Source organism: Rosa chinensis, chromosome 2, assembly GCF_002994745.2.
Source record: "Rosa chinensis cultivar Old Blush chromosome 2, RchiOBHm-V2, whole genome shotgun sequence".
In the NCBI taxonomy this organism is placed as follows: Eukaryota; Viridiplantae; Streptophyta; class Magnoliopsida; order Rosales; family Rosaceae; genus Rosa; species Rosa chinensis.
In genome coordinates this window covers 87,534,274-87,561,577 of record NC_037089.1, presented here as the reverse complement: position 1 = coordinate 87,561,577, position 27,304 = coordinate 87,534,274, and the positions used below count along the sequence as shown (strand labels likewise).

Genomic DNA, 27,304 nt, shown 5'->3' with positions numbered 1-27,304 from the left:
GGAGCAAAGAGCATCTTTGGGTGGAGGAGCACATTGAAGGCGATTGCTTAGAGTAAATTTTAGCTGTGTGCTTTTGACACAATTACAAAATGATTTTAAAAATAAAATGTGAATTATAAAATAGATAATGTGAATTCAATTCCAATGAAAATGCGATGAAACGTGAGATTATAATCTTTGATCTTATCGAGCTAGGTTACTAAATAAGGTGGAGGAGAATGTAATGCTTGGAAAAAAATTTAGGGTGCACATTTGACATCATCAATTAAGAACTCTGTAATTTCCAAGAACAAGATCAAGATTCATCGACACAAATTACAAAATCAGGACAGGGTTATAGCAAATAGCCCTGCCACTTTTATTCTGAAATATATCGAAACAAAAATATGGATCAGCACTGGCTATAATTTAAAGCAGACAATTCAATTAACAGTACTCCAACATGTATGTCCCTCAAAACACATAAACCAGAACGAGTGCCCATACTGCAGTCATCGCAAAGAACAAAGCGAAAGAATTGAAGTTGGCAGAAGCTGCAGAAGTAGTTGAAGTAGTGGTAGAAGCATCTGAAGAAGAACCATCATCGTTCGAGGATGATGATGCCGGAGAAGAAGCTGCAGTGCTGCCTGCAGTAGTGATCTTCACCTTCATGCCTTGGTCACAGTGGCCTAAAGTACCACAAGCAAAATATCTTGTACCGGCCTTGTTCAACTTCACCACATCGTTTCCTCCCTTCTTCGAGTCCAGTGCACTCCCAAGGTCACAGTTCTTGAAGGCACTCTCGTTAGGTAGTTCAACGACACTGTGCAAACCCGAAGTGTACTTGAAAACTGTCAAGATTGATTCAAGTTATTATTTGCTAGCACTTACATAATTATGTAACAAGCTAGATTAAGAGATGAATATAATTAGGTTTAAGAAACATACCAAGTTGATCTCCAACCTTGAATTTCTGAGCAGATGCCCAGGAGTTGAAGTCTGTGGATTCTTCCCAACCTTGGCTGCCCCCAACTACATGTTGTGCTGCCAAGCCTTTCTTTGCAACCAAAGCTACAAAAAACAAAGATAACAAAATTGTGTTCTTGAGCCCCATTCTGTGATCTTCGCTTGTCGAACTCCTTGATCTCCTTAGTCTTTACTCGTAACTCGTTTCGTAATATGTATTGAAGCTCTGATGAGCATTACCTGCAGTGCGTACACAACTATATATACAGGGGACCATTTCATTCATGTTCTTAGAGAGTTTGGGTTTTTTGTCCGCAAAGCAAAACTAGTTAGGTGGTTAAAGCTTGGCGTGGAAACAAGCTTTGTAGTTATCATTGTGATCATATTCACTTGACAGCTAGCTAGCTTAGTTGGTCCTCCAAACTCAAATTTTATAGCAAAACAGTCTCCATCAGAGTATCATACCGACCAGGACAACCTAGACAGATCAATGAAGAAAGTCTAATCACCGGCCCTAGCTTCAGTAGCTTGAGGCACTCATCATGGAATGAACTAGTTTGTGTTTACATAAACGAGCCATTTTAAAGAAATCGATCGATGTTCTATTTTAAGAAAATTAGTGAGGATATCCGATCCTCAGCCCGGCAATCGCCCTGCAACAAATTCAATGGTCGAAAAATGCATTTTTTTTTTTTAGGGGTTTTCTTCCGCTAAAAACATCAAGTACTTCTTTTTGGTGATTGTTCATCTGATTTGTGTGGAATCTACAAACAAATAAAATTAATGAACCACAAATAGCCTAAACAATTTTTCATTTTGCTGAGTCATGCACTACAAAAAATAATTGCAACCGCTACCCCAGTTGGCGTCGGCATCTTTTTGTCGTCGCTAAAAATGGACTTTTCTCTTCGGCAAAGTTACACCGTCGCAAAACTTGCGACCGAATTACTACGCCGTGGCAATGGGGTAGCCAAAAGTAGCCTATTTTTCTTCGGCGAACGTTTGCAGTAGCAAACTTTCCATACTTGGCAACTACGTCTACAATACCGTCGCATGAGAGAACAGCTACAAGCTGATAGGAGCATTTTAACGCGACATTTTACTTGCTTTTCCCTACATTTCTTGCGTTATTTCCTTATTAAAACCCTGTTTAGGAAAGTTTTCATTCTTTGATTGGGAAAGTTCCTATTTGTAGAAAGTTTCTATTTTTATAGTTTCTATTTATCATTTTTAGTAAGTTTCCATTTTCGGTAGTTTCTATTTTTCAGTTTAGGAAAGTTTCTATTTTTCTTATTAGTTTCTATTTTCAGGACCTCCGAGCTAAAATATGGAAATGAACTCATAAATGGAAAGAGGAGCTTGCGAACACCAAGGGGAGCAAAGATGAAGGTACATTGGAGTAGAAAAATGGAAATGTACTAAAAGATCAATTTTACACATATTCCTACTCCGGCTAGGAGAAACCAAGCCAAGCAAAGAAGAAGGAGCGGCCGCCTGACCAAATGAACTTCAAATGAGCTGAAACCTTCCAGATCCATTCTAGACACCCAAATGATCATTTCTTATGAAGAGTGCCAGAGAAAAATATGAGTGGAAGGCCTTCAAACAATCAGCCCAATTTTCTACAGAAGCAAAACAGGAAAACTGGACCTGTAAGAGGTCCAGCAGCATTTCCGGCCCAACCACATGGCAATAAATTCTGAAATTTTACCACAGTAATCTACACTCATGGTGGATAATTTCATATGAAGAAGTCGAAGGCTAAAATTGAGTTCTTAGAGGAGAAATAATTGAAGGAATAAAGGGGCAGAAATTCACCTCCAAATCTGCTAACAACCTTTGTCAAACTTGAGGAGGAAAATCAAAGTTGCAAGCAAGTGGAAAAACTTGAGGAGGAAAAAAAGTTGCAAGCAAGTGGAAAATCTTGAGGAGGAAAATCAAAGTTGCAAGCAAGTGGAAAAACTTGAGGAGGAAAATCAATTCAAGTTGAACAAGTGATAAACAAGTGGGAAGATTTTTTTTACAAATTTGTCTAACATATCTGGCCATTCATTTATGTTCATCTCCACCCTCCATTCATCATTTTTTGGGCTATAAATACACTTCTCCTCTCACTCTCAAAATACCAATTCTTTCATCCATTTCATCTTCTTTGTCTCTCCATTTCCTTTCCATTTTCCTTCTCCATTCTCTAGTTGCAAAGTTCTGCGTTTTCAAGCAAGGAGAGGAAGAAGAAGAAGGAGCCGTGAAGATCATATCCTCCATCATCCACCTTGAAGGCTTGCTTCCAAGATTCAAGATCCAACCATCTAGCTCTCCATCTCCATCTCCCCTCACGGTGTAATTCATTCTTTTTCCTTGTAATGATCTTTTGTTTTCCTTGTTTGAATTCATATGAACTTGTTTCTAGTTAACAATAATGTTTAGGGTAAAGTTTAAACCCAACTTCTATGTTTAAATAAAGTTTTCGAATTCCATAATTGTGATTCTAAGTTGCTTATGTGAGTTTGTTCGATTGAATTTGCTTGATAGAAAACTTTTATATGTTTATCTTATTTGGGTCGACACTTATAGGATTTGCATGTAATTGGTGCTAGGTTTAAGAACATGAAATCGACTTTTCGTTTTGTGTAAACTTGAATCAAAGTAGTAAAGGTTTTGGACAAAAATCGAATTCAATTGAAGAGGATTGCAATTAGGTGAACTTATTCATACTAAGTTGTACACTTGAGTTGATAGCCTTTCTCTATGTGTAATGCGTTAAACATGACATGATTGACTAGCTTTCTAGGGTTTGATTGCATGTTTGATAGGATTAATCTAGGTGCTTTCGCTTAGGTTAATTAGCATTGAAAAGTAAAATATGGGAAATCATTTGCTTTCGAATGTTTCACATGATCAACTCCTCTCTCATGACTTGGAAGAACAATTATAGGGTTTGAATCGAATTTGATTACATGGAATTGATTTTGATCTTTGTTCCTTGCGTTCCACCCTTGTATATATGTTTTTACGTTTTCTTTATTTTATTTATTTTAATTTTAATTTTAAGAATCCTAATCCCCCCCTTATTTGTGTTTACTTGTATATATTTATTCTTTATTTTATTTTTGTAAATAATACTTTATTATTTTAATTCTTTATTTGTTTATACAATTGTATATATTTATATTCTTTATTTTATTTTTGTAAATAATACTTTTCTTTATTTGTTTCACAATTACAAGTGTACCCTCAATCCCCGGATAGAACGATCCCTATTTGCTTATACTACTAACGATATTTTCAGGGTTAAATTATGCGCTTGCTTTGAGCGACATCACAAACCCAATTCTCTTATTAAATATATTTTCTAATCAAAAAGCCCTAGCCTATTTCCATCAATCTCTGTTCGATCTCTACCGCAACCTTCTTTCTCTTCCTCTCCATTTTGGATCTAACCTAACAAATAACATCGCAGAACTTGGTGGCCACTGTGTTGGTCTAAATCCAGGGATTATTCTTTTTGGGTATTTCAATTTGGCTTTCTCTTCAGTCGTTCCTCTTCCTCTCTCTTTGAATACGATTCAACTCAGATGCGTCCAATTTAATGGCTGGGTCATTCGTGCGAGATTCGTTATGTCCGAGCAGAATTCATGAGGAATTTCGATTGAACTCGGATGCGTTCTCATCTCTGTTCTAGGAAAGTTCGCATCTTGGTCAGTTCTCAATCTCTTTTGGCTTGGTTTCTGTTTTGGGCTTCTTGTTATTACTGGTGTTCAATTTTATGTTTGAGCTTTTCAGTTATGATCTACTAGAAATTATCTGTAATTTAATTCATTGTGGACTGAAAGCTTTAGTCATTGCTTGTGTGAGATTTGCTTTCTTGCATTTTTCTGTTAATGCAAAGTGAATTTTGTTAATGCAAATTATCTGTGATTCCGTACGGTTTGCCTTTTTGTTTTTGATGAAAGATGGTGTTTGTGAAGAGCTTGATCAGTGATATAATTTAGTGTCATACTTATGCAAAGTACATACCCGAGATACTATGTTTTTGGCAATTGTAAACACAAATGCTATAATGTGTGCTATAATTATGAAAGAGTTATATATTGGCTTGATGTGTTATTCTTGAACTAGTTTCTCATTGAATTTTGTTCCAGGGGTTGGCCTTCATGCTTCACTATTGGTAAGTGAATAGCAACATTTAGACTTGGAGAAGTGTAACTGGGCTAATGGTGATTTTTGGGTACTACTTGCAACTTCTCTAGCAATCTCAAGCCTCTTTATTGTGAAATTAAAGTTATATGTTTTAATCTATTGCTACTAGAACTCTATTAATTTCTTCGATTGCAGCTGGTATATGTTTTAGCTAACTTTTGTTGTCTCAGTATGGATAACATTTTGAAATGTCACTACAAAAAAGAATTGCAACCGCCACAGCAGCTTGCATCTGCACGTCTGTTACTGCTCTTACTGTTTGATCTAGAATATGTTTTTTGCTATCAGTTGTATGCTTGACCTGTACTGTCTAGTTTCTCATAAGTTTTCAGAAAAATAAGAAAGCACAGATAAAGCTCCTCTTGATCCCAGCACTACTTTAGGTGGTTTCTGTGGAAAAAACTATTCCGAGGTAATGATTTTATCCTTTCTTTTTTCCTATTTTTTTTTTCCTGAACTTGAGTGTATTTTAAATCATTTCAAGTTGAAAGCAAGATTGAGTCTTGGAGTCTTTGATAAACGTTTTGATATTTCCAAAACAGGCATCAGCATTTATAATAACTTATCCTGTAAACAATGCTATTAATAAAGAAGGGAATGAAATTGAAAGAGTAGTGGCATGGGAGAAGGCCTTCATTGAGCTGGCAAAGGTTTACCTCTCTGTAATTCAGTTATAGTTTAGCTTTGTGTAATTTTTTTTTCCTGGTTGTTCAGTATGAAAATAGATAATTTATTGTTTTGAAGTCTAAGATTTGTATTGCATTTGTGATAGGATGAGCTATTGCAAATGGTGCAATCTAAAAACTTAACACTATCTTTCTCATCGGAGAGTTCCATTGAAGAAGAACTTAAGAGTGAAAGCACTGCAGATGCTATTACAATATTGATGAGTGGTTTCTCTGTTTCATGTTGGGTTGCTTTTTCCTTTTAGACCAAAAGATCTGAAATTCTGTAATTCATGAATACTGTTCTTGATGTAATATCGTAGTCAGTTACTTGGTCAGTTACATGGTCAGCTACATGTAACTGACCAAGTAACTGTAACTGGTCAAGTAACTGACCATGTAACTGACCAAGTAACTGTAACTGGTCAAGTAACTGACCAAGTAACTAACCAAGTAACTGATCAAGTAGCTGTAGCTCACCCTAATCCTGAATACTTGCAAAAGAATACCAAAATTTCAACAATCAAATCAGAACACCAGCATACGTGTGCTTTTATCTGCCTCTTACATTTAATGTTTACTGTTTTTGAATAATTCTAGGTCCGTGAAGGTGCATTTGGTTCTATTGGTGATGATCAGTCACTTCTTAAATACTTGGAATCTCTGGGACAACATCAGTAACAAGCATGTCCGTAGTTGGTCATCAAAGAGAGGTGAGTGATGTGAATACACACCCCCCCCCCCCCCCCCGTCCTACAGATTTATATATACTTTATGTTTTCAAAGTCCATTTTTATTCATTCATAATTATCCTAAATACTTATGTTCTATTGATGACACTTAAATGATTGAGAGTTGTGATAAATATTAGCAATTCTTTCATCGACCTAGAAGACACATACGTAATTGATTTCGGATATTGTACACCCGGCCATCTGGAAATATACCTAGATGCATTTATGCTTTTGTTTATCTAGTTCAGGCTTTTGGTAGCATTAGCTTCTAGCTAGCTGCTGCTTTGTTATATAATTGAAGATTGTTAGCTGCTGCTTTGTTATATATTTCTTCAAGGTTGTATATATTTAACATTTTGACTATGTAAAATTTGTCATATAGGTAGGGCTTTAAAGCATCAATTCAAGCTTGGTGAGCAGCTTGGTAAGCTCATGTTTCTTCCCAGTCAGGCTTGGTGAGTAGCTTCTGTTTTAATCTTGAAGTCGAGGAAGATTAAAACAAAAGTGTCTGTTTCCTTGTGCTTAATCATCTTGTAAACTTTCGTAGAAACTTCATTCCTTTTGTAACATTCATGAGAAAAATTAAAATTATCCCTTTTGTATAAGCTTCATTCCTTTTTGTATAAGCTTTAATTTTTTTTGTATAGCTTTTATCCAAAAAAAAAAATTTGGCATGCAAATAACACTTTTGCGACGGCGTTTTTGCCGTCGCAAATGACTTTTGGCTACAGCAAATGACTCTGGTAGCGGCATTTTTCAGTCGCATGATTCTTGCGACGGCAAAAGGTTTGCCGTCGCTAATACTCTTACGACGGCACATTTGCCGTAGCAAATAGCATTGACGACGCCACCAACGGCGACAGAAGCTTTGCCGTCGCCTAGCCGTCGCCAAAAGTCATTTGCAACGGCAAATGAAGTTTTAGCAACGGCATTGCGCCGTGGCCATTGCAATTTTTTTTTGTAGTGATGGTAGAAAGGATCCTTAAAAGAGAACCGTGAGTAATATGTAAGTTATTAGATTGTGGATCAACCATGTGAGGCATGCACGTACCTTGGAAAATGGAGAATTCTTGGGTACGTACCTTGGTGTTTGTCATACCCTAATTTTATTAGATATTTTGGACCATTGGATTAGTAATATATCCAATGGTTCAAAATATTTAACAAATTGGTAACTTGTTTAGCTCTTAGCCTTTCTAATTTTTTTTTTCCTTTAGGGTTACGTTGGAACAAGAAGAAGCAAATTTTTTTTTTCTCCAGCAATATTACACACAGCCGCGTATCAAATTTCAAAAGAATCAATAGGAAGAAGAAGATAAGAGAAAGATGAGCTGATTTTGAGAAAGCTTGTTTTGATTTTGAGAAAGCTTGGTTTGTCAAATTTCCAAAGGTCGAAGCTTTCAATCACTCTGAGGGTTTAGGGTTTAGAATTTAGGGTTTAGATAGCAAGTTGATCATAGACGATTTTGGCAATTCTATGAATTGACTATCAAACATTGTTCTCTTTCAAATAACATTGCAATTGGTTGGTTCAAAACTCATAAAAATTCAGAGTATTCGAAAGAGTGACTTGAATCTTATAAGTTGCTTAGGGAGCGATTCTATGTACAATATGGATTGCAGCTAGCTAGATTACAACTGATCGAGGAGTACATTTTAGTTCTAATCTCAATCTAGCTAGTACACACCAATTTATGCTTAACCAGTTTTGCACCCGATCTCAGTGAATTGACTAGTATCAGCATTACTGTTGCTGGTTGAAGAAAGAAATCACTTTATTATACACAAGGTCCTTGGCATTGATCCCCGCGACAAAATCGAAATGGGCATACTCGGGGATGAAATCAACCACAAGCTTTCCCGCGTCGTGAGACTTAAAATGATCAAGTAAATGCAACACGTCGAGTTCATCGGAGAGCGCATCTTGGCCGCCGTAGGTGATGAACATGGGCAGGTGGTTGGGAATTTTAGAAAGATCGTAATGCGGAGCGAAAAATGAGCCATAGTGCATATAATTAGTGTACGATCTCCCGTGGTCGTATTTTGTCAAAATGCCATTTCGTACAACTGCAAAGTTGAGTACATATTTTAATTTACAAATTGATAATGAAGCAGTTTAGTTCAGATCTAGCATCAATTTTACTTACCTTGAGACAGGTGCACCAGGTTCTTGGTTGATGTTGACTGAGGCTGATGATCCAAGAAGAGATCAACAGTGGAAGCATTGAGACAACAATTTTTGCCTTAAGCAAGATAAATTTGTAGACATAATTAGTTATCTGCATATATATGCATTTGTCGCGTGACCAATCTGTAATAGAACAAGTAATGCGAAAAATTCCTACCGGTGAGTAGTGAGAATATGTCGTAACATGGAACTCCTGGAGTGGCACATAGATGATCTAAGAATTCAGCCACGGGCTCTCTGCAATTATGATCAAAATCTCAAAATTAGAGTAGGCTTCATTCAGATAGTAAATTTAAGCATAGGTACATAAAATAACATAGTGATACTTAAACCCTAATTGGTTGGCATCTACTCGGTACAATCTCTAGCTTATAAACCGTAATTGTTTCTTAGTCGATTCTTACCCTTTTGGATCGAACTCTGCAAAACGAAATGCTGTTATGATCTGCACTAAACATTGTATTGTCAGTTTCGTAAGATAACTAAGATTATATATAAATATACAGAAATAAGTACATAGTTCAATCCCTTCTAATGTAACCAAAAATATACCTCGCCAGCAAAGAGTCTGGCCCCAACCGCACAGATTGGTGTACTCATGTGAGTCAGGTAAGCAATGGGAGTTAGCAAAGCTACTGATTTCAGCTGATCCACTAGCTTCCCTTCTGAAAGCGAAGCCAATGCTAACAAAGTCCCCTGCCAAACACATCGTTAAATGGCTGGTAACATTGGACACGATGAAACACATTGTCACCTAGCAGTGATGGCAATCGAAAAGTAACATGTTTTTGCTTAGAGAATTTACCAGGGAATGACCGACGTAGTTAATCTTCTGTTTTGTTTGGCCATGCACGTAATTAAAAACAGCTGGTAGGTCATGAGCCACCAGTTCATCCCAAGACCAATTCCAAAATTTCTGTCAAATCACAATCAACTAATAAGCAAAAATACCAAAAGAAATAAGGTATATATGGGGGATAATCGGAATTAATTAATATCGAATAATTCTCTATTCACTTCGGATAATCTATTACGTTCAGAATGACAGAGAGATAGAGAGTTGGCTTGTATTCTTGTAAAGTATAGGGAGAGTGTACCGGATCGCTGGGGTCCATGGAGGTATGACGTCGGCTAAATCTGGTCCCTCTGGTGTTAGCCATCCACACATCAAATCCACTATCAGCTAGAATCAACGGCAGATTTTTATCCGGAGAGTTCATCAGCCAAACTGCTGCATCCTGCACCGACGTACATAATATACAAAGTTACAAACCGAACAGGGCTAAGAGGTGGAGCCAGAGGACTTGGTTTCTGTGCCCTATGGAATTATGCCTGAAACGGTGCATGAGTTTTCGGACCGTTTCAGTTTCAGATGACCAGTCCTGTTTTGCCTCATATGTTCAGAATCAGATTCATATTCACCTGTGTCTTGATATTTTAAACCGGAAATTTGTCACTTGCGATGGATATAATGTATGTATTTGCTCATGAACTACTCGGTGAAACAAAATCATTGAAGTAATATACTACTATGTCATAATCACTTTTGGGATGTAACGGCTACTTGGGACTGAAGCTTAGCCTCTGATAATTGAAAGCAACTTTGGTACCGGAAAAGCCAAAAGAGCAAAGAAATTTGGTCCCATATACTTTTAATGAATTCAAGCCATAATTAGTGACCCACAGCAGCTGAAGAATCAGAGAAAACAGAGGATACTATGTTGAATATGAGAAAACTAGATCGAAAAATCAATGAACTTACCACAAGAACACCATGCTGAATTATCACCGGTGGTTTCCCGGTGCCACCACCACCAATTCTCTGCACGCTTAGTATGTAACCATCATCGGTAGTCACCTGAGCAACAACGTAACAACAAATTATATAGTTTCTTTGAGACAAGCTAGTGTACTCATTTATAACTATTTGAACAAAAATTTACAAGTATTTGAACCAAACTTACAACATTGAGAACAAAAGTTACCATATTCATTTACACTATTTAAATATAATTAAACAAAAATTACAACATTGACAACGAATTTGTTCAAAAACTTTTTAAAATGTCGTAAGAGGTGTAATTACCATTATTAGAACTAAGATTACAATATTGACAATGAATTTGTTTAAAAACTTGTAAAATGTCGTAAGAGGTGTAATTACCATTATTAGAACTAAGATTACACAAAGTATGACTCAAATTACAACTTTAACAACAAAATTTGTTTTCACTTTTGTAAATGTGGGTATGAGATACCCACCACTACACTAGAATTGCTATTTCTGAGATTCCGGAGACATATAAAAATGGGTGTATGCTTACGGTTATCTCTTGGCATCGGTAACCATGCACAGTCACCAAGGCGTTGCATATACCGTACGCCTGTGCAGCCACAGCCGCATTTGCCTGAGCCAAAAGCTTCCGACTCGAGCCCTCCACCGCACCAGGCGCAAGTGCAACGACAGAAACCAAAACCATCAGCAGGCAAAAAGCTAAACTGCGCAGAGCCATTTTTGCCGGGTATGATAATAATTGAGAGCTCCCTTCACTCTCGGGAGTTTATATAGTTGACAAAGATAAGTATGCAATCGAAAACGAAAGAGCATCAGAGTGTGAAAACAGAACAATGTGTTCTGGTATTTTGGAAGGCAGGCTTTTGACGTTACTTTCAGTGACGGTCGGAAGTGGGTCCTTCTCGGCTAGCCTTCTTCTCTTATTATATATCAGAAAAAATATATATATATATATATGATATGAAACGTGGAGCTGTAAATGTAATTTGGAAACTCTGAACTGTTTGCGAGTTTTATATAGAGCAATGGAATTATGTTAATGCTCCATTTTCTTAGGACGAAGCTGGATAGCACATTTTCTTAGGGGAGAATTGCATTCGCGACCGAAAGTTAAAAATAGAATATTGATTATTGTATTGTGTAAAAATTCACAATTATTGACAGAAAATTCGGTAATGAATGGATGAAGATGCGGTAATGTATGGATGGATGAAGTTGCGTAGTTAAGCTGAAAACATGGTTTGGCTTCGGTTAACTTTTTGTGTTGAAGCTGTAATTGGGGGAAGTAGATAGAAGGGATTCCATCAAATTCAGTATCAGTCGATTTTAATTGCTGATATTGTGATGAGGGAAAAAGATCCTGACAATTGAGATATATGTCTAATTGTGAGAAGATGATTTTGGATAGAAACGTAAGAATGATTAGACATTTCATAAGTCAGTACTTGAGGAACTTTGCAAAGTTCGTATAGGTTTTCAGTATATAATTACAGTCTCCAAATACGTGAGATATCATTTCAGAATATACTCGTACAATACTGGAGAATGGGGATACTATATAAACCAAGCTACTGATACTATAGCCAACGTGTCCATTGTACGTAAATCAACTAATAGTAAGCAGGCCTATAGGGTTTAGCTAAGAGTTCTTACTTAAAGCTTATATATTTAAGGTTCTTAATCCGGATGAATATAGCTAATAGTAAAAACTAATCTCGTTAAGCTCGAATGATCTATTATTCCATTTATTTGACTATAATACTAGACTAATTGCAAAGTTATAACTTGCTAACGTACGTATATCGTTTTAATGGAGGAATCAAACAGTATATGCAATTGCTAAGGTATATCATTCTCACTGTATAGAGTTGTGGTTAAGGTAATCAAAAAATCTTCAGTTTTTAAAGAAAATGTTCCCGAAATCATGACACGGTGAGAGTTATCATAGTGTTGTTCTATTTTTACATAAATGACCGTCCTCTAATCACCGGTCCTAGCTAGCTTCAATAGCTTGAGGCACTCATCATGGAATGAACTAGTTTGTGTTTACATAAATGAGCCATTCTAAAGAAATCGATCGATGTTCTATTTTTAAGAAAATTAGTGAGGATATCCTCAGCCCGGCAGTCGCCCTGCAACAAATTCAATGGTCAAAAACAGGCATTTTTTAAGGGTTTTCTTCCCCTGAAAACATCAGCTCAGAAATTTTTTGGTGATTGTTCGTCTGATTTGTGTGGACTGCAAACAAATAAAATTAATGAAACACAGTCACACAGACAGCTTAAACAATTTTTCATTTTGCTTAGTCATGGTAGAAGTGATCCTTAAACGCTAACCCTGAGTAATCGCACTACTAGAGAAAATCCATTCAGAGACGAAATCCGTTTGTCTCTAAAAGCTAAGAATTCGTCCCAAAAGAAAATTTGAGACAAAATAATTTTGTGGCTAAAGACGTCTCCTAATGCTCGTCCCTAATTACTAAAGGCAACGGTTGATAAATTCGGTCTCCTAATGCATTTGGAGAAGAAATTAAATTTATCCCCTATTCAACAAAATTTCATCCCCCATTCTTATTTAGATTGGCGGGAAAATTAACTATAAATAGCGCCAATTAGATGAATAAGAGACGAAACTCATTCCGTCTCTTTCTATTGTCAAATTTTAAATTAGTTTCAAATTTAATGGAGCCTGTCAGGTGAATAGGGGAAGATTAAAACATACAAATATTGAATTTGACACAGATTCAGATACACATGAGCAAAAACAAACCCTAATTTCATTATTATAGACGGCAAAAGTTCAAACACTAATAGGACAACGACATATTTTAATATAAAACCGTCTAAAGCACAACACACCAGCAACTGAATACAATGTTTATCTGAAATGCATATCTAACTCAAGTACAACGCATTTGCATATGCAAAATTTGAGGTGTCATAATCAAATATTCTTGGCAATGAAGAGGCCTCACTTCTGCTCTCTAGAGTTAGTCCTAACCAGCATTGCCTACCATCCACCATGTCATTGTTGTCCTCTTGAACATATTTTGATTTCAAAGAATCAGAGTTTCATGATTGCATGGAACTGTAATAACATATCAAATACCCCGAGAAAATGAGGAAGAAACTCACCTTAGAAAATTCCTCAATGAATGCATCCTTGTCCTTCTCAACGACATTTAATTCCCGCTACAGAACTTTCATGAACTACATGTGCCACAAAACAATTTGGTATAAGTTTAGCACGCTCAAAATCATGTATATAAATAGAATATATATATATATATATATATATATATCAGAACTAGCTAGCATATTATCTCCAGTACCTTTCCATCAACAACAACTCACTAATTAATTGGCCATGAAATCCAAACAGTACTAGTATCAAGAATGAAAATCAATACCAACAATTGAAATTTAAACCATGTTAAAAAAATTGACATGCATTCCCTTAATCTAGGCCTCGTCAACGGGCCGGGCCTAATGAGATTTTTAAATAGTGACGGGCCGGCCCGGGCCGGGCTTCCTTGTATATCAACGGATCCAAGCCCGTCCATATAAGGCGGGCCTTGCGGGCTTTTACGGGCCGGGCCGGGTAGCCCACCTTTATTCGGGCCGGGCCGGGCTTTTGTATTATGCGAGTTTTATTGTGCAATATTTAGTGTCATCCACAACAACTAATTTTACTCAACCTGCATGCACCTAATTGATGAAGTCTTCGGCTAACATGTATGATGTACATCCTATATCTTTCTTCTAGAATCTAGATCATCTCACAAGTCATATTGAGGATGCTATTTTTTTCCTTTCAAAGTTTTTAGGGGTTTGGAACCTAGCCGAACTAGGAGGCTCATCCCCACGCCCGTTTTAATGTACTAAAATAAAATTACAGAATACAAAATTACAAAGTGTCCCAATTTACAACTTAGAACGAAAGCAAATTATTAATACAATTTCTTTGAGTTTATCTAATTAGGCATATTCTCTTCCATTCAAACTTGGTATCATTGAGGCTCACTTAGAATCTGCCAGCAACCCTCCATAGTTGGTACAGCCCTGCAAAAATTTCATCAAATGAGCCAAATATCTAATCTGCAAGTTTTAGTAAAAGCAAGCAACTCAAAGTTTCAAATGAACCAATTCAAGCTTTAAAACTACCCACTATAGTCTAAATTCAGATGAAGTTTGTATGTAAAAGCATCTAAGAATTGTTAAGGATCAAATGACTATTTTCCACATAAATTGCAAGTCTGCAAACTGCAGCTTACTAACCTTGAAAATTTAAGGCTGCAGATTCGTTGATAACTCATGGGATTCAACTGATCTTGGTACCTACCCATTTAAATAAAGAATTAAAAAACCAGAAAACATGTTTGGTAAATTGAAAATAAAAAAATAGAAGCAATGAAGTAACCAAAACAATATACCTGTTCATGGGACTCATTTTCAGAATCATTATCAGATTCATTTTCAGCTTCATTTTCAGCTTCATCTTCACTATTTTCCATCCAATCTGGTCGTCCTTCCCTAATGAGCCTCCTTTCTTCAGCTAGCTGCATTTCACGATGAGCCTCTTGCATCCTTGATTTTGCTAAACTCCAATCCTTCAAGCAAATCAATGCCTCTATTGTATTTGGACTCAAGCTAGCCCTTCTCTCGGACACAATCCTACCTCCTGCACTAAAACAAGACTCTGACGCTACAGTAGAAGCTGGAATTGTTAGTAAATCTCTAGCCATGAGAGAAACCACAGGGTATAATGATTGATTTGATTTCCACCAAGACAAGACACTAAATTGATTATCATCATCAACTTCAATAGTTGGTAAATCATAATACATTTGTAAATCATTAGAACTTGTAGTTGAAGTATGAGAAGATGATACCTTTGCCCTTTTCAAACTTTGCATTGAGAAATTACCAACAATAGGCAATGCTATAGAACCCGGAGATAAACTCGAGGTCGAAGAAGCTAAATTTTCAGATTGCCTAGGTGCTACATTAGACACAATATTCTTCTTATATGTTTCATAAAGAGCATGCAATTCGGTTCTTAACTCTAACAATTTTGTATCAACATCAAGCTGATCCATACCCATGCATTTTAGCCATTCTCCAAGAGCAAATAACTTAAATCTAGGATCAAAAATTGTAGCAAAACAGAAAGCTTTGGGAAATGTACCCCAATACTTATCAAATTTGTCCTTCATTGCAGCCAATGCATCTTTAAAGACAGAAAAATCAGAATATGCCACAAATGCTGCATGGATATCTATCAAGCAATTAATAACACGACATGATGTAGGATAATAGACACCAGAAAATATCTTAGTTGAGGATGCAAAAATCCCCAAAAAGCCATTAACTAGAAATGCAATTGACCAATCTTGTTCTAATGGAACATCTAAATTGCAAGACCTATTTTCATTCACCTTTTGAGCATACATATTCAACGGCCCCTTATACTTTATAGCTAGGTCTAAAAGTTCATAAGTAGAATTCCATCTATGAGGCACATCATTGTCAATATTTTTTTTTGGCAAATCAAAATCCTTACAACAACGCACCCACAGTTCATGTCTCTTATTAGAAGAATTCATACTTCGAACAACATTGATTATTTTATCAATAGATGGACCTAAAATATGTAAACCATCTTGCACAATCAAATTCAAAATGTGAGCACAACAACGTACATGAAACAATCTTTTAGGCACTTCCTCAAGCATAAGATAAGTGGGAAGAACAAATGCAGCCACATCATTATTTGAAGCATTGTCTAAAGAAATGGAAAATATTCTATCATGAATGCGCCAAGACAACAATTCTTCATATATATGATTTGCAAGTGACTCTCCCGTGTGAGGGTACTCAATCATCTTAAAGCATATTATTCTTTTATTTAAAGACCAAGTGTTATCAATAAAATGTGCAGTAAGTGACATGTAACCCATTTTTTGACGCGATGACCAAACATCGGATGTCAAACAAATTTTTCCTTTAAACTTTTCAAAAAAACTCAAAAGCTCTTTTTTGCCCTTAGTAAATTTCTTCATCACATCTCTTTTACATGTTGAGGCTGAAATTCCTACATATTGAGGACAAAATCCTCGACGAATCATTCCTTTAAAATCCTGTTTTTCAACAAAAGTAAAAGGCAGTTCAGCTCTAATAACATAATCAACAAGTTCTCTACGTGCAACATTCTTATCGTAAGCAAAACTATTGATATTTCCAGAACTATCTACACCTAATCTTTTCTGCCCTTTTTCATGAATTTGTAAATGCCTTCTTAAATGACTAGTACCAGCACTCGCAGCACCTCTAAGCAATGTCTTACAAACCCCACATTTATTTTTTGGTACCATAGTTCCATGATCATTAACTTGAACCCTTTCAAAAAACTCCCAAACATTACTAGTGAATCTAGTTTTCTTAGAAGATGCAGAAATAGATGAAGCTCCAGCTTCTGTCAAGTTATCAGCATTTATATCATCCATTTCTAGCGGGAAAGAAACAAGGTTAAGATATTACTTGAAAGTTTTGAATGAGCAAGCTAAAACTTATTCGCAGATATGAGAGATGCTACTGTCCATTCCTTTGTTTGCTCTTACTCATCCTGCAATGTAAGAGATCACAATGAAAACAAGATTAAAAAAAAACTATGTACATAGTACAGGATATCTATGTATATATCCAATCAAATTGCACAGAGTAAAAACAAATTGCACAATCAAATTCTTTATTCATAAGTGCACTATTAGTATCGATTACCGAAAGTGGCAACTGACAATATTAGACAATATCAGAATCTAATCAACGGACAAACAGATACATATCAAGGAAACAGAAGAATAAAACATCCAACTACTGGTTTTGAACTTTATCATCTTAACACCTCCGAAAACAAAAAATCACTTAACAACTGGTAACTTCACACATATAAGTTAACTTCACTCTTAACTTAACAACACAAAACAAAAACCACTTCAAAGAATCATGTGAAAATGAAACTGAAACTGTAAATGAAAATGAAACTGAAAATGAAACAAAACAAAATAGAAACTGAAACTTAAACAAAACAAAACAGAAACTGAAGATCAAACTCAAACTCAAACTCAAAACAAACTCAAACTCAAACTCAAACTCAAACTCAAGATCAAGATCAAACTCAAACTCAAAACAAAACAGATCGCTCCGTTTCAGTACCTGCTCGATCAAATCTAAACGGACAGATTATCCCCTCCTGCAGCCCGTGAGATGAGGAAGTGGAAGAGAGTAGCTCGTCGTGACCGGCTTTGCTACAGAAGATCCAAGGCTGCACAGAGTCGTCGAGAGGAGGCTGAGGAGCTATGGAGGAACAGAGTCGTCGAGAGACTAGAGGAGGCTGAGGAGCTATGGAGGAACAGAGTCGTCGAGAGACGAGAGGAGGCTGAGGCTGAGGCTGAGGCTGAGACGCGAGGAGGCTGAGGCTGAGGCTGAGCTGAGACTGAGGCTGAGACGAGAGGAGGCTCAGGCTCAGGCTGAGACGAGAGGAGGCTGAGACTGAGACTGAGGCTGAGACGAGACGAGGCTGAGGTTGAGGCTGAGACGAGACGAGGCTGAGGTTGAGGCTGAGACGAGGCTGAGGCTGAGACGAGAGGAGGCTGAGGCTGAGACGGGAAAGATTAAGGTACTGAAACTTTAGATCTGTCTGAGGCTGAGACTTTAGATCTGAGTGAGGGCGTGAGGCTGAGAGCCTGAGATGAGAGGAGGCTGAGGTTGAGGACTTGAGGTCTTGAGGCGAGAGAGAGTGAGAGACAGAGAAAGTGATCGATTTAGAATTTTAGATCTGAGATTCTGAGACGTGAGGTCGTGAGTGAGGCTGCTGAGGCTTTAGGTTTAGGACTTAACTTTAGCCTTTAGGTCATTTAGGCCGTCTCACACTCACAGCTGGTATCCAACGGTATCATGAGAAAACGGTCGGATCCAACGGCAGGATTAGAAAACCAACTGATAGTTTTCTAAAAACATATATATAATTTTACATAATTTAAATATAAATATATATCTATATATCATATTATCATACACTTCAAAGAACAACCCATATCAATTCAAAGAAAATTTAAAAACGGACCGTTGGATCAGTTTATTACAATAAATTATGAGTGTGGTAAAAAATTTAGTCAATTTCACCATATTTTCGAATCCGATCGGATTGGTAAACCGTAGTCACTTATATGTTTTATTGGTTGACCGATGGCGTGGCAACCGCGATACGTGCTTATTTTTTCACATCACGTTTGTATATATTCAATCGATGGATATGCGTGGACATAAGATAAAAAAATTAATTTTAATTACAAACACATTAGACTATACCAATTTTATTCCTAAAGTTGTATAACTTATACATTGCATTTAAATTGTTTAAGTTCATTCTAAAGCAACCATGAAGTGGAAAATGAATTCAGACAAACCAACCGCTCGATAGAGAGATTGTAATGTTTTATGGTGGTTGTAGAAAATCCAGCCAATTTGGTTCTCGTTTCGAATTCGATCAACTAGGTCAAACGTAGTTACTCTTATAAACCTATATTTATATATCAAACACTCCAAAGAGCAACCCCTATCAATTCAAATAAAATGGAAAAACCGACCGTTGGATGAGTTTATTACAATAAATTATGAGTGTGGTAAAAAATTTAGCCAATTTCACCATATTTTCGAATCCGATCGGATTGGTAAACCGTAGTCACTTATATGTTTTATTGGTTGACCGATGGCGTGACAACAGCAAAACGTGCTTATTTTTTCACATCACATTTGTATATATTCCATCGATAGATGTGCGTGGACATAAGATAAAAAAATTAATTTTAATTACAAACACATTAGACTATACCAATTTTATTCCTAAAGTTGTATAACTTATACATTGCATTTAAATTGTTTAAGTTCATTCTAAAGCAACCATGCAGTGGAAAATGAATTCAGACAAACCAACCACTCGATAGCGAGATTGTAATGTTTTATGGTGGTTGTAGAAAATCCAGCCAATTTGGTTCTCGTTTCGAATTCGATCAACTAGGTCAAACGTAGTTACTCTTATAAACCTATATTTATATATCAAACACTCCAAAGAGCAACCCCTATCAATTTAAAGAAAATGGAAAAACCGACCGTTGGATTAGTTTATTACAATAAATTATGAGTGTGGTAAAAAATTTAGCCAATTTCACCATATTTTCGAATCCGATCGGATTGGTCAACCGATATTTAGAATATATATATGCACATATTTTATATAGAAGTATAATAGTATAAGAACTTCCACACACACACACACACACATATACATATATATATATAAACACACACACACACACATATATCATATATGATATATTGATATATATATATATATGTATATCTATATATATATATATATATATATATCTCTCTCTCTCTCTATATATATATATATATATATATATATAAACACACACACACATATATATATAAACACACACACACATATATGATATATTGATATATATATATATATATATATATCTATATATCTCTATTTCTCTAATTCTCTATATGACTTAATGACTATATATATATATCTATATAAACACAGTAACACACACACAAATATTAAATATATATCTATATGTCAATATGTGTCTATATATTATATATATATATATATATATATTTATAAACACACACACACATATATAGATATATCTATATATATATAACACACACACACACATATATAGATATTTATATATATATATATATATAATATTTTGCGGCTTTTACGGGCCGGGCCTAGCGGGCTTTAGGCGGGCCGGGCCTATGGGCCGGGCCGGGTTTTTGCGGGCTTTTTTTGCGGGCCTCCATCGGCCCACCAAGACGGGCTTTTGCGGGTTTTTTTACGGGCCGGGCCGGGCCAAAAGCCCTGCGGGCCGGCGGGCCTCCATCGGCCCACTTGATCCGCGGGCTTTTTGGTGAGGCCTACCTTAATCTAAATCACTATATCATACATCCATTCATACAATATGGTTCCAGTATCACATAATACAATCTAATGCATGCACTAGTAGTATTGAAACACAACAAGTTTAGTGACTTAAACAAATGTGTCTAGCCACATACAACTTGTAGTATCGTATCCATATATAACTACTAGGAAACACTCATTATATTCAACTAAAGCATTCTTACCTAAGTCATTTCCATGATGTCTACAATCACATCCAAGAAATAGCTGATACTCTAGGATACCAGATACTCTAACATGCAAATACAGAAAGGCCACAAATAGGAAGCTAAGTTAAGCTTTTTCTCATGTCAAATGGTCATTATAGAAAACAACTATTGTAAGCGAATTCATTTTGAAATCCAAATGACATAACAAAAGTAACTTGTATAGTCGTACCAAACTGCAATGTAAGCTTGTCAAACAAGTATATTTAATTTGTACCAGCAATAATCAGAAATATTTTACATTATTTTTACCTTATTAAAGAAAGACAACTCGTAGAGTCTGTTAATCCTGCATGAAGCAAACGTGTATAATACTGTTAATACACCAGAGAAAAGAATCTACTTGAGGAAAAAAAAAATTAAATATCAAGAGACCAATATCCAGAACACATATTATGCATATAACAATTAAAAGGGGAGTTACCCCCAATTTTCTCCTCAGTTTGCAAATATTATTGAAATCTCTGATAAGAGACTAGGGTTCATTGTTTTGAGGTTCCAACCTTCTCAAGGTGTTCCATAGGTTAAGCTGAAGAGAATCTGAGGATGGGTTAATACAACATTGTTAGAAACAAATCCCTGCATTTTGTCCATAAACATGACAAAGATCAATTCATACTTTTATTCAAAGCTGAAAGCTTCATGATGCAAAAGTTCTCACATACAGTTTGAAGCTCACCAAAAAACTTATTCAAGGATAAGCCAATAAGATATAAATAATCCAAGTAGCAATGAAAAATTGACGGCGAATGTTTCAAGCAATTAACTAAAAAGTGATTTCTACTTGATGACATCAAATATAAGAAGTAGAAGATGAAGGTTCAAGTGGCGTACCTAATCGAAAAATAAATCAATGGCGAAACTGATCGACCAACCCTACAAGGCAGGCCAACGCGCCTTCAATTGCATCGCCAGATCGTGCGTCTTGAGCAGCGTGGGTTTGGGAGGGAGAACAACCTTGCCCACAAGGTTTGTGTTGCAGCGTTCCAGACCACGGAGGATAGAAGCTCGTCATTGTTGAAGCCGAGAGATGGAGGCCTCGCCAGGGGCGACCAGAGAAGAAAAAGAAGGCATATGAGGGGGGCTGGGGGCCGGCGTCGCTGCCGGAGGAGGGCAAAGATTTGGTTAGGGTTTATCCGTCCCAGCGCAGGCACGTCGAACACCAACGAACACATATGATCTCCCCAAGGCTGATTACCTTTATAATAAAGATCAAAATTTATCTTTATTTTTAGTTGTTGTTATTTTGTAATATTACTTGTTTATCCTTTGTCATTGACGTGGTTTTCATAGTATCTATATAAGGGATATTTACGTAAAAAATTATATTTTGACCAACAAATACTTAATTTTTATGAGATAAAATAAAAAAATCCTAATACATTAAACTCTTTTCATATAAAAAATGATCTAGAATCCAGGTTTTCAAAAAAGTTCTCTTAGATTCTTAGTAGCAGTCAGCAATGCAATTGTTTTCTAGTCGAGCCTCTAACCTTACTACGACATCAACAAACAAAGATTAGCAGTACCAAAAAAAAAAATTGAAAAACCCTAATTCGAGATTTAGAGTACTAAATGAGGAGAACATAAACTAAGAGAGACAAGATAGATGAGAAGGATTGCATGACAGAGACACCGTTGCTGGGAGATATTGGTGTTCGGAGGTTCTTATGGGAAGTCGCAGAGTAGTGATCGTCGAATAGTTTGAAGAACTAAGATAAATGGAGAGGCTATTTATATGTGAGATCCGAACTACATCGTTTCAATCCCAATCAGTTGCTACACACTATTTATTTTTGCCAAACCCAACCTAGATGAAAAGTTATAAAAAAAATAAATAAATAAATACTGCCAACAAAAATAGGGACGAAATTTTTGGTCCTTAATTAGTTTCGTCCAAAATTTGAAATTTAGTGCAACTAACCGCTTAAATTTTACCAATTATTTGCAAAATCTAAAACGCATAGGAGACTAATAAATTAAATTTCATCCCCAATTAAATTTTGGGACAAATATTTTTTGTCTCTAATTGAATCCTATTTGTCTCTAAATAGAGTCAAATGAGAATTTTGAAAAACAAAATTAGGGACAAAATAATTTTTTTTGTCTCTAATTATGTGTATAGGGGACGAACCGTCCCGAAAAAATTTGTCTCCAAATAGGTTTTCTCTAGTAGTGTCGGTAAGTTATTAGATTGCTGATCAACCGTGTGATGCACATACTTGGTAAATATAAAAACATGTTCTCTTTCAAATAACATTGCAATTGGTTGATTCAAAACTTACAGAAATTCAGAGTACGTATTCCAAAGAGATTGACTAGAATCTTGTAAGTTGCTCATGGCTCGATTATGTACAATATGGTTTGCAGCTAGCTAGATTCCAACTGATCGAGGAGTACACTTTAGTACTAATCTCAATCTAGTACACACCAATTTATGTTTAACCAGTCTTGCACCCGATCTCACTGACTTCACTAGTATCAGCATTACTGTTGCTGGTTGAAGAAAGAAATCACTTTATTATACACAAGGTCCTTGGCATTGATCCCCATGACAAAATCGGCATGGGCATACTCATGGATGAAATCAACCACGAGCTTTCCCACGTCGTGAGACTTCAAATATTCAAGTAAACGCGACACGTCGTGTTCATCGGAGAGCGCATCTTGGCCTCCGTAGGTGATGAACATGGGCAGGTTGTTCGGAATTTTAGAAAGATCGTAATGCGGAGCGGAAAATGACCCATAATGCATATAATTAAGGTCGAAACGCCCGTAGTCGTATTTCATCAAAACGCCATTTCGTACAACTGCAAAGTTTAGAACATATTTTAATTTAGAAATTGATAATTAAGCATTTTAATTCAGATTTAGCATCACTTTTACTTACCTTGAGACAGGTGCACCATGGTCTTGGTTGATGTTGGCTGAGGCTGATGATCCAAGAAGAGATCAACAGTGGAAGCATTGAGACAACAATTTTTGCCTTAAGGAAGATAAATTTGTAAAAATAATTAGTTATTTGCATATATATGCATTTGTCGCGTGATCTATCATGTAAATGTGATAGAACTTGTTGTGCAAAAAATTCCTACCGGTGAGTACTGATAATATGTCGTAACATGGAACTCCTGGAGTGGCACATAGACGATCTAGGAATTCAGCCACTGGCTCCCTGAAATCATTCGGATAGTATTTCTAAGCATAGGTACATAAATTAACATAGTGATACTTAAATCCTAATTGTTTGGCATCTACTCAATACAATCTCTTGCTTATAAACCCTAATTGTTGAGTTGATTCTTACCCTTTTGGATCGAACTCTGCAAAACCAAATGCCGTTGTGATCTGCACTAACCATTGTGTTGTCAGTTTTGTAAGATTATAGCTATACAGCAATAAGTACGTAGTTCGATCTCTTTTAGTGTAACCAAAATTATACCTCGCCGGCAAAGAGTCTGGCCCCAACCGCACCAATTGGTGTACTCATGTGAGTCAAGTACGCAATGGGACTTAGCAAAGCTACTGATTTCAGCTGATCCACTAACTTCCCTTCTGAAAGCGAAGCCAATGCTAACAAAGTCCCCTGCCAAACACATCGTTAAATCGTGGATAACATTAGACACGATGAAACGCGTTGTCGCTAGCAATGATGGCAAATTGGCAATCGAAAAGTTACATGTTTTTGCGTAGAGAATTTACCAGGGAATGACCGACGTAGTTAATCTTCTGTTTTGTTTGGCCATGCACGTAATTAAAAACAGCTGGTAGGTCATGAGCCACCAGTTCATCCCAAGACCAATTCCAAAATTTCTGTCAAATCAGAATCAACTAATAAGCATATACCAAAAGAAATAAGGTTTACATAGGGAATAGTCCAAAGATCGGAATGAGTTAATATCGCATAATTCTCTATTCACTACCGATAATCTATTACAGCTAGAATGACAGAGATAGAGAGTTTGCTCGTAAAGTATAAGGAGAGAGTACCGGATTGCTGGGGTCCATGGAAGTATGCCGCCGGCTAAATCTGGTCCCTCTGGAATTAGCCATCCACACATCAAATCCACTATCAGCTAGAATCAACGGCAGAGTTTTATCCGGAGAGTTCATCAGCCAGGCTGCTGCATCCTGCACCGACATATATAATATACAAAGTTACAAACCCGACAGGGTTATGAGGTGCAGCCAGAGTCTTGGTTTCAGTGGCCTATGGAATTATGCCTGTAACGGTGCATGAGTTTTCGGACGGTTTCGGTTTCAGTTTCAGATGACCAGTCCCTGTTTTGCCTCATATGTTTAGAATCAGATTCACATCCACCTCCGTCTTGAAATTTTAAACCGAAAATTTGCCACTTGCGATGAGTTTAGTTTATGCCGAGACATTGCGTGGAGTATTTGCTCATGAATTACTTGGTGAAACGAAGTTGAGGCTTTTGATTTAAGTAATAGATAATGACTATATCATAATCACTTTTGGGATGCAATAGTTACTTGGGACTGAAGCTTAGGTTCTACTAATACAAGTAAAATGCTTATGCTACTAATTAAGACACTCATAATCATCATTATGGTGGTGTAAATTCGAAGGAAAAGAGAGGCGCTTTATAGCAAACCTGGCTCTGAGCTGGAGCCATTGAGCCATTTCCAAATTCCAAGTGCGTAAATCTAGCAAGAACTTTCGGAAACTGTTTAATTTGTTATTGGCTTTTCATAAGCAGATTTGTTGGCACAAAAGTGCTTAACTAAACTGGCTTTAAACCCATTCATAATGCTAGAAATAGACCAAAGCGCGTGACATGGTACATGTAAACTCACCAAGAAGAATAGACATGGCACATGATAATAATGATTGAAAGCAACTTTGGTACCGGAAAGGCCAAAAGAGCAAAGAAAAGAGCAAAGAAATTTGGTCCCATATACACAATGTAGCAGAGAAAAGACAACTTTCAATGAATTCAGCCCATATTTAGTGACCCACAGCAGTTGAAGAATCAGAGAAAACAGAGGATACCATGTTGAATATGAGAAAACTAGATCAATGAACTTACCACAAGAACACCATGCTGAATTATCACCGGTGGTTTCCCGGTGCCACCACCACCAATTCTCTGCACGCTCAGTATGTAACCATCGTCGGTAGTCACCTGAGCAACAACATAACAACACATTATATAGTTTCTTTAACCATCTCTGAGATTCCGGAGACATATAAAAATAGGTGTATGCTTACAGTTATCTCTTGGCATTGGTAACCATGCACAGTTACCAAGGCGTTGCATATACCGTACGCCTGTGCAGCCACAACCGCATTTGCCTGAGCCAAAAGCTTCCGACTCGAGCCCTCCACAGCACCAGGCGCAAGTGCAACCACCAAAACCAAAACCAAAACCATCACCATCCAAAAAGCTAAACTGCGCAGAGCCATTTTTGCTGGGGTATGATGAGAATTGAGAGCACCCTTCACTCTCGGGTGTTTATATGGTCGACGAAGATAAGTATGCAATCGAAAAGAAAAGTGTATCAGAGTGTGAAAACAGAACAATCTGTTCTGGTATATGGCCTAAAATGAATGGAAGACAAGCTTTTGACGTTACTTTCAGTGATGACCGGAAGTGGGTCCCTTCTCGGCTAGCCTTCCTCTCTTATTGTATATCCAAAAAAAAAATTTGATAAGAAATCTGGAGCTGTAATTGGAATTTGGAACCTCTGAACCATCTGCGAGTTTTATATAGTGCAAAGGAATAGAGATTATGGTAATTAATGCTCCATTTTCTTAGGACGAAGCTGGATAACATGACCATTTTGTTAGGGGAGAAATGCATTCGTGACCGAAAACGGAATATTGATTATTGTGTTGTGTAATAATTCACAATTATTGACAGAGATTTCGGTAATGAATGGATGAAGATGCGTAGCTAAGCTGAAAACATGGTTCCGCTTCGGTTGAGTTTTGTGTTGGAGCTGTAATTAGTACGTAGATAGAAGGGATTCCATCAAATTCAGTATCTGTTGATTTTAATTGCTTATATTGTAATGAGGGAAAAAGATCCTGACAATTGATACACATGATTAATTGGTAGCACATGATTTTGGATAGAGATGCACTAATTAAGAATGATTTAGACATTTCATAAGTCAGTACCTTAATATCTTTGCAAAGCTGGTATAGCTTTCATTATATAATTATGGTTTCCAAATGCTCCAGATATCATTCATGAACGTACTCATACAATACTGGGGATACTATATAAATCAAGCTAGGGATACTATAGCTGACGTGTCCAATGTAAATCACCTGATGAGAAAATTTTTCAGTGGACGAATCCAATAGTATACGTATTTGTTATATTTTTCTCACTGCACAGCTGTCTGGATTTATAATTTTAACAGTTAAGTAAATAAAAAAATCTTCAGTTTTTAAAGAAAATCTTCCGGCGGTTTTCATATCATGACAACGGTGAGACTGTGAGAGTTCTCATAGTGCTGTGACAAAAATATTTTGTTTC

General features: G+C 36.6%; 3 protein-coding genes and 1 long non-coding RNA gene across 6 annotated transcripts; 1 reads left to right on the top strand and 3 right to left on the bottom strand.

Annotated features, from left to right (window-relative positions):
• Nucleotides 1–249: 249 nt before the first annotated feature.
• Nucleotides 250–1,188, bottom strand: LOC112188394 (mavicyanin). Its single transcript, XM_024327500.2, has 2 exons — nt 928–1,188; nt 250–830 (listed from the first exon to the last, which is right to left on the bottom strand). Exons 1-2 carry the CDS (start codon nt 1,091–1,093, stop codon nt 454–456), a joined length of 543 nt encoding a protein of 180 aa, XP_024183268.1. The 5' UTR covers nt 1,094–1,188; the 3' UTR covers nt 250–453.
• Nucleotides 1,189–4,204: 3,016 nt separating this feature from the next.
• On the top strand, nt 4,205–7,137 carry LOC121051139. Of its 3 annotated transcripts, none has more exons than XR_005805246.1 (4): nt 4,205–4,643; nt 5,088–5,557; nt 5,688–6,523; nt 6,927–7,137. It is a non-coding gene; the product is annotated as an uncharacterized LOC121051139 (long non-coding RNA). The 3 variants fall into 3 exon arrangements; XR_005805245.1 differs by having other exon boundaries at nt 4,205–5,557; nt 5,688–5,795; nt 5,918–6,523; XR_005805244.1 differs by having other exon boundaries at nt 4,205–5,557.
• Nucleotides 7,138–8,066: 929 nt separating this feature from the next.
• Nucleotides 8,067–11,488, bottom strand: LOC112185135 (triacylglycerol lipase 2). Its single transcript, XM_024323347.2, has 9 exons — nt 11,057–11,488; nt 10,495–10,590; nt 9,830–9,970; nt 9,538–9,648; nt 9,285–9,428; nt 9,137–9,177; nt 8,890–8,969; nt 8,692–8,787; nt 8,067–8,611 (listed from the first exon to the last, which is right to left on the bottom strand). The coding sequence occupies exons 1-9, from the start codon at nt 11,243–11,245 to the stop codon at nt 8,289–8,291; spliced, it is 1,221 nt and encodes a 406-aa protein (XP_024179115.1). The 5' UTR covers nt 11,246–11,488; the 3' UTR covers nt 8,067–8,288.
• An 11,537-nt stretch (nt 11,489–23,025) lies between these two features.
• On the bottom strand, nt 23,026–26,498 carry LOC112185134 (triacylglycerol lipase 2). Its single transcript, XM_024323346.2, has 9 exons — nt 26,029–26,498; nt 25,847–25,942; nt 24,786–24,926; nt 24,498–24,608; nt 24,238–24,381; nt 24,103–24,143; nt 23,891–23,970; nt 23,686–23,781; nt 23,026–23,605 (listed from the first exon to the last, which is right to left on the bottom strand). The coding sequence occupies exons 1-9, from the start codon at nt 26,221–26,223 to the stop codon at nt 23,283–23,285; spliced, it is 1,227 nt and encodes a 408-aa protein (XP_024179114.1). The 5' UTR covers nt 26,224–26,498; the 3' UTR covers nt 23,026–23,282.
• Between the last annotated feature and the right edge of the window lie 806 nt (nt 26,499–27,304).

Coding starts and splice junctions, on each gene's coding strand:
- LOC112188394 (XM_024327500.2), bottom strand. CDS start 1,093: ATGGGGCTCAAGAACACAATTTTGTTATCTTTGTTTTTTGTAGCTTTG. Junction 831..927: donor CAAGGTTGGAGATCAACTTG/GTATGTTTCTTA, acceptor CAATCTTGACAG/TTTTCAAGTACACTTCGGGT.
- LOC112185135 (XM_024323347.2), bottom strand. CDS start 11,245: ATGGCTCTGCGCAGTTTAGCTTTTTGCCTGCTGATGGTTTTGGTTTCT. Junction 9,178..9,284: donor CCAGACTCTTTGCTGGCGAG/GTATATTTTTGG, acceptor TGTTTAGTGCAG/ATCATAACAGCATTTCGTTT. Junction 8,612..8,691: donor CCTGGTGCACCTGTCTCAAG/GTAAGTAAAATT, acceptor TCAACTTTGCAG/TTGTACGAAATGGCATTTTG.
- LOC112185134 (XM_024323346.2), bottom strand. CDS start 26,223: ATGGCTCTGCGCAGTTTAGCTTTTTGGATGGTGATGGTTTTGGTTTTG. Junction 24,382..24,497: donor ACTACGTCGGTCATTCCCTG/GTAAATTCTCTA, acceptor TGTGTTTGGCAG/GGGACTTTGTTAGCATTGGC. Junction 23,782..23,890: donor CATATTATCAGTACTCACCG/GTAGGAATTTTT, acceptor ATCTTCCTTAAG/GCAAAAATTGTTGTCTCAAT.